Raw genomic sequence first — 6545 nt, forward strand, 5'->3', positions numbered from 1 at the left:
AAACTTTTATTCAGAAAAAGAAAATTTTAGAAAAAAGTTTTACAACTATACTTTATAGGAGTCTCAAAATGCGTGCAAACAGTGCACGTAAACAACCACGGGAGACCGAGGGAGCAAGTTATATCCACATCGGTCCACGTTACTGTAATATTCACACGCTTACATTCACGGCGGGTAGATGTAGCCATAAATTCAAGTTAGTGGGATCAAAATTCAAAAATTTCGACAAACTTGAAATATAGTATATAAATTTTATTTTAATGGGGTCAAAATGTTAATTTCATACATATATTTTGATGAAAATATATTTAATATAATTAATTTTTTGTATAATTACAAGTTGAGTAAGGTGAATTGACCCCACTCAATACTTGATAGCTATGTTTGTGCTTATATGTGCTCAACTCGTGAACAATTCTCACATGTTTTTTATTTGACCAATCCCAATTCATAAAATATAATTTTAACACGTGATACAGGGCCAGCTCAACAGTAAAGCCAACTAAGCGGTTGCTTAGGGCCTCAAATTTTTATAATTATATATATATGTTTAGGTTATAATAGTTAAATTTTGATTTGTATTTATGAAAAAAATATTAAAAAAATATGAATTATTATACTTTAAAAAGAGTATATATATATATATACAATGAGGAATTATTAATAAATAAAAATAAGATTAACTTAAAAAATGAGAATTAGAAGAAGCAAATGATTTCGAATTTTTCAGTGATGTTTGTAAGTACTTAATAAATATAATACGCATATTTTTAAAATCTATTTTACTTTTCATAAGTTTTACATTATCATAAATTATGTAATTTATATCTTTCTGTTATAGTATTTTTTTTTAAATGTTATTAGTTTAAATGTTATATTAATATACAAATTAGCCTAAAAATAAAAAGAATAATATATAACATGACGTATAAATTTTGTGTAAAATGTAAGTATTATTATTATGTTCTCATATAAATTTTTATGTATAATTTATTTTATAAGAATCCAAATTGTAAATTATTTCAAATATAAAAATAAGTATTACATAAAAATTTATTATAAATAATACATAAATTTATATATTAAATAAAATAAAAATATTTTTTTATATAGAGAAAAGGGCCTCCATTAAATTCTTGCTTAGGGCCTCATATTCAGTTGAGCCGGCCCTGACGTGATAGCTACGTTTGTGCTTATATGACTATCAAATTAGTGTTTCCTCTTTCCCTCTTGGTTCTTTAAGTTTAGAACAGAGGATTTGAAAAATATTAAATTTTTATAAATTATTTTTTTTCTTAATTAGAATTTAATAAAAAAAATTAAGAATTAATAATAAGATTACATTTAAAATGCCCGCCGATCCCACAAAATCTTAAAATAAAGTCCAAAATAACATAAGTGGGGAAAATAGACCTAGATACAAGTTATTAACACAATCTAGCGTTTTCAATTTGGGATATAGCATTCTGTGCTTTTAATCATAACAGAACGCTACATAAATTAGTGTTCTGTCTTTTAACTCTAACAAAATGTTAACAAAATGTTAAATGATGTAGCTAGCGTTTTCGATGATTATCCAAAATATTACATGATGTGGCGTTAATAGATGGTATTCATGATATGTTTTTGGATTGTGATATTCAAGACAATAATGATAGATATTGTGATAATGGAATCAACACCCGATTATATTTTACATATACTTTAAAACATGTGTTGAGAAATGAGATACCGTAGAAAGAGGATATTCCGTCCGTCTAACTCAAATGTCTATATTTAGGTTGGTTTTGGAGGTTAAGAAAATATATAAAATAAAAAAATAGTAAGAAAAACAAAGATAGTTGTGGGACCGATTAATTTAAAAAAAAAATTAATCCTTGACTTATTAAATGAGCGAAACCCTAACAAATACGTCGATTTCAACGTATTTACACCAGAGTAACATACAGCATACATACAGCATACAGGCTGCGGGTCTGGGGTAGGTGTATATTTGCAGGCACAACACTATGTTACGGCACTAATTGGAAACTTCAAATAATTTTTACTTTTTAAATTTTTAAATTTTAAATTAATTAGTTTTTTATTAGAAAATATGTATTCTTTTCAAAAATTTATTTATGATAAAATATGATCACATTTTAAATAGTCTAATAGTTTTGTATATTTAATATTGTGAATTACTATAATTATTGACTATTAAAGAATCATTCATTTTTATAAATTTTAATACATTTTAAAATTTTGTGCAAAAAGTAATTTTCAATCGCAAAAAATAATTAAAATCACATTAAAAATTACTTTCATAATATTTTTAATCTTTTATTTTTGGATTAATTATTTTATTTATATATATATAGATATATTCAAGTTCTTATCTAAATAAAAGAATTGAAAAATTAAAGAATGGGAGAAACATATAACACATTAAAATGCTAAATTTTTATTAAATATTCTAGGCCGGCTAAAGATTAAATTATAAAAAAATTTAAAAACATCGATCAAAAATTACAAAGGAGGATAAAATTATATATAAAGTAAAATATTTTAATGATAAAATTATACATAAAATCAAATAAAATTATATGAAAAAGAAGTTCTATTATACAAATTATCTTCTAAATTGTTAATACATATTAAAAATTCTAGGTCAGCTGAAAGTTATATTATAAAAAAATCAAGTATTTTTTGTTTTGGCTAAAATATTATATCACTCACTAGTGTCAATTTTTGGATATTTTATGTTATTGGGATTGTAGTCCATCCCAACCCTAACGGTTATGGTCCAAATAATATAATCTCGAAATTATAAGTTTTTTCATTAAACGAGAATGAATAAAGTAAGAAAATTAAACACATTTATAAGAAAATAAAAGCGTCGATAAAATTTATATATAAATTCAAGTATCTTAATTATAAAATTATATGTAAAGTCAAAAAAAATTAAAAAAATTTAAAAAAAAATTTAAATTCTTAATACATATTAAAAGTTACATTATACAAAAATGCAAATAAGCATCAAAATTTTATATTGTTTAGATTAAAATTGAGAAAAGATAAGTAATGTTGAAAAACTAATAAGAACAAAAAAAAAATTAGCAGATAATGATCACAACCTTTTTTTTCAAAAAAACTGATTAGTTACAAACTTATGTTTCAAGTTAGTCAGCGTATGAATGTATTGATTGTGTATGTGTGTATTAACGTTGTTCACGTGCACAAAATATTAGAGCTGATTTAATTTTGTACACCGTTACACAAAATTCTAAGAAGGATATATTAGTAATCTTTGTGAACTGCACAAAGTAATTTTGAACTGTATTTAACAACTATGAAAAAGAAACGTGGTATTAAGGGAAAGGTAAAAAAAATAAACAAGTACCGAATCATAATCGAAATCCAATTGATAGAAATTGTCCTTATAAAAAGGGCATCCCCCAACACAAACATCTCATCTCAAAGCTAGGGTTTTCACTATTAACCTCCTCCTATACACACAAATCTCCTGTTTCTTCATCGCTGCAATCAACTACCCACCATGGCCTCTGAATCGAAGATGATCATGTTGAAGAGTTCCGACAACGAGAATTTCGAGGTCGAGGAGGCTGTGGCCGTCGAATCTCAGACCATCAAACACATGATTGAGGATGACTGTGCCAACACGACCATCCCTCTTCCCAACGTTAGCAGCAAGATCTTGGCCAAGGTTATTGAGTACTGTAAGAAGCACGTCGAGTCTCCTAAGACCGATGAGGTTAACAAGACTGTTGAGGATGAACTCAAGACTTTTGATGCTGAGTTTGTGAAGGTTGATCAGGCCACTTTGTTTGATCTCATTCTGGTATGACCCTTTTGCCCTCTCTTGTCTTTTTTGTATTATTTATGTGAATATTTGTGTGTATCTTTGTGGGTATGTGGTTTTTATTGATTCTTGATGATCTCTTGTGTTTATTGTTGAGCTCTTGTGTAAATATTATAAGGGGCCTTGATTTTGAGGGGTGCTGCTGATGTCTTGTGATTATTTTTTGTTTCTTGTTGTGTTGTTGTATATTTATGATTGTGGTTCTTGATTTTGGGGTTCTTGTTGTTGATTTTGCATCTCTTGTGGTTATTTTGTGTTTCTTGTTGTGTTACTGTTTATGTATGATGAGGGTTCTTGATTTTTTCGGGTTCTTGTGATTTTGCAGTTCCGTTGACTATTTAGTGTTATTTGTTTTGTTCTTGTATATATACAAGGGTTTTGATTATTAGCACTCTTGTTGTGGGTTTGTATCTCTTATGATTTTCTGTGAGGACTTGTATGTGTTCTTGTATAAGTATACACAAGGTATTTGATAATTAGGGTATTTGTTTAGGGGTATTGTTGTGGTTCTTGTTTGTGTTCTTGTATGTATGTAAATAATGAGTGTCCTGTGTAAGATACAGAGTGGTCACCGTAGCTTGCCTTGAACATTAATTAGTGATCAGTGCATGTGTAGCTTTGTCTTCCTTATATGTTGCCAAACAATTAACATTAATGGCATGATTAGATGGCCCCTTAAGCATCCTGCAGTGTTTAATTGTTAGCCTTGTTATTTTTCTTTGTATCGTTACAGTTGGTAGGCTTATCCGTTTTTGCGAGTCTTTTTTGTCTTGTGTATTATATGTATATAAAGTTGTAGACAGTGCTTAAAACCAGTACTAGATGATGGATTTCGGTGCCTAATAGTTTTCTTTTTGAATCCTAGGCTGCAAACTATCTCAATATCAAGAGCCTCTTGGACTTGACTTGTCAGACTGTGGCTGATATGATCAAGGGGAAGACTCCGGAGGAGATTAGGAAGACTTTCAACATCAAGAATGACTTCACCCCAGAGGAGGAAGAGGAGGTTCGCAGGGAGAATGCTTGGGCCTTTGAGTGAACGTTCCTAAGAAGACTGCTGATATGTCAATATGTCTTAGAAATTATGATTTTAGCTACTACTTATCTGCATTAGCTTGTTTATGTATATGGGATTTGGTTAACCTTGGCCACGTAAGATGATTGTGCTTTTGCTAAGACAATGATTGTTCCTTTTGCTCTGACAATTTCTAAGTATCCTTCTGGTTCTTCTGAATATGATAAATATGTGTTGATCTTTTTTATATACAATCTGCTGTGGTCTTAAGAATATTATGTGAATTGAGTCTGTAGTTCTTATGGGTATCATGGTACAGCTGATGACATTTCTCACTTGTTGAGGATGGATAGTTTGCTCGGGCTTTTATCTTATAAGGTCCACTGAAGAACATTTTCCTCACTTTTGAGGATCATTGTTCATGATTTTAAGCATGACAACTTGTGAATGCCTGGCAATCTCTGTGTGTTGCATCTTTTTTTACAAAGCGTTTTTGTTTTTCTGCTATTTCACTACTTAGTGCCAATTTTTGGGTACTATTCATGTTCACCCAATTTCCTATGTTGGAACTGTGGAAGTTACCATTGTTTTTATATCTGTAATTTATACCTGGCCTTGTCTGGCGAAAGCCAATAGCCTTATCTTTGGCTAATACAAGGTCCAAACAGACAACAATAACCAATCAAGCACCGACTTGATCTTTTTTATGAATTATGATTCTAGTTAAAGTTGTTGAGACATATTTAAAATGAACACACAACACTACTTGATGTAGTGGACCTCATCGCACTGGATCAAGAAACTCACACTAGTTGAGATACTTGCCCGATAACAATAGAAGAACAAACTTATTGGTTTTTGGAATCTCAGGCAACCTATAACTGAAAATGGCTAATTTACTTTCAACTAAGGTGTGGAATCCAAATGGTCAGTACAGGGTTCTGAGCAGAAAACCCATGCCTGGAACTCGATGGATTCATCTCGACTCAACAGGAATCAGAAGTTCTTCTGGTTTGTTCCGAGTCCTTGATTCTTTAAATTGATATAGCTTTTGTTGTCATATCATTACTGATCAGATATGCAATCAGAAGAAACTTTTAATTGTGAGTTGAATATATCCTTGCTCATATCAAAGACAAATGTGATGGGAGTTATTGGGCAGGTTAGACATATTTTTTTGTGTTATTGTATGCTGTTTTTTCATTGCTGGAGACAAGGATTATAATATGATTGAAACGAGTCACTAGCGACAATTCGCCTCCATTCTATACAATTCTTAGACTGTTAATGATATAAACAAGTGAAGGTTACAAGCTCGTAACTCCAGAAATTCTTACAAATGTTCAGAAGGAACCCCTTGTTCTAGTCATTTTCCCCTACAATTTGGTATGTTAAATGGTGCTTCTACTTCTGTCGATTATCCCACTCATCACCAGTATAAGATTTATTGGATGAAATTGGCCCGTGCCAAACTGTGGCTATAGAAGCAACCGCTAAGATGATGTGTGTTCTTATATTATATTATATATGTGTTCGTAATGGTCCATTGCAGAAACTTGACTATTTTCGGCTGATCAACTGTAACTCTGTTGTTAACAAGGGAAAATTGGTGGACTAGTCAGGGATAGAGTGATTTTTCTTTTTGTGACTTCTTTCTGGATATGTTTT

General features: G+C 30.1%; 1 protein-coding gene across 1 annotated transcript; it reads left to right on the forward strand.

Moving 5' to 3' along the window:
• The first annotated feature begins 3385 nt into the window (after positions 1-3385).
• Positions 3386-5131, forward strand: LOC108205111 (SKP1-like protein 20). The gene is made up of 2 exons (XM_017374906.2): positions 3386-3841; positions 4728-5131. Exons 1-2 carry the CDS (start codon positions 3539-3541, stop codon positions 4899-4901), a joined length of 477 nt encoding a protein of 158 aa, XP_017230395.1. The 5' UTR covers positions 3386-3538; the 3' UTR covers positions 4902-5131.
• The last annotated feature ends 1414 nt before the right edge of the window (positions 5132-6545 follow it).

This window comes from Daucus carota, chromosome 1 (genome assembly GCF_001625215.2).
Source record: "Daucus carota subsp. sativus chromosome 1, DH1 v3.0, whole genome shotgun sequence".
NCBI classification, from domain to species: Eukaryota; Viridiplantae; Streptophyta; class Magnoliopsida; order Apiales; family Apiaceae; genus Daucus; species Daucus carota.

Bases quoted from the DNA above. Each gene is read 5' to 3' on its own strand.
- LOC108205111 (XM_017374906.2), top strand. From the start codon at position 3,539: ATGGCCTCTGAATCGAAGATGATCATGTTGAAGAGTTCCGACAACGAG. The intron at 3,842-4,727 runs GTATGACCCTTT...TTTGAATCCTAG, and splicing joins CTTTGTTTGATCTCATTCTG to GCTGCAAACTATCTCAATAT.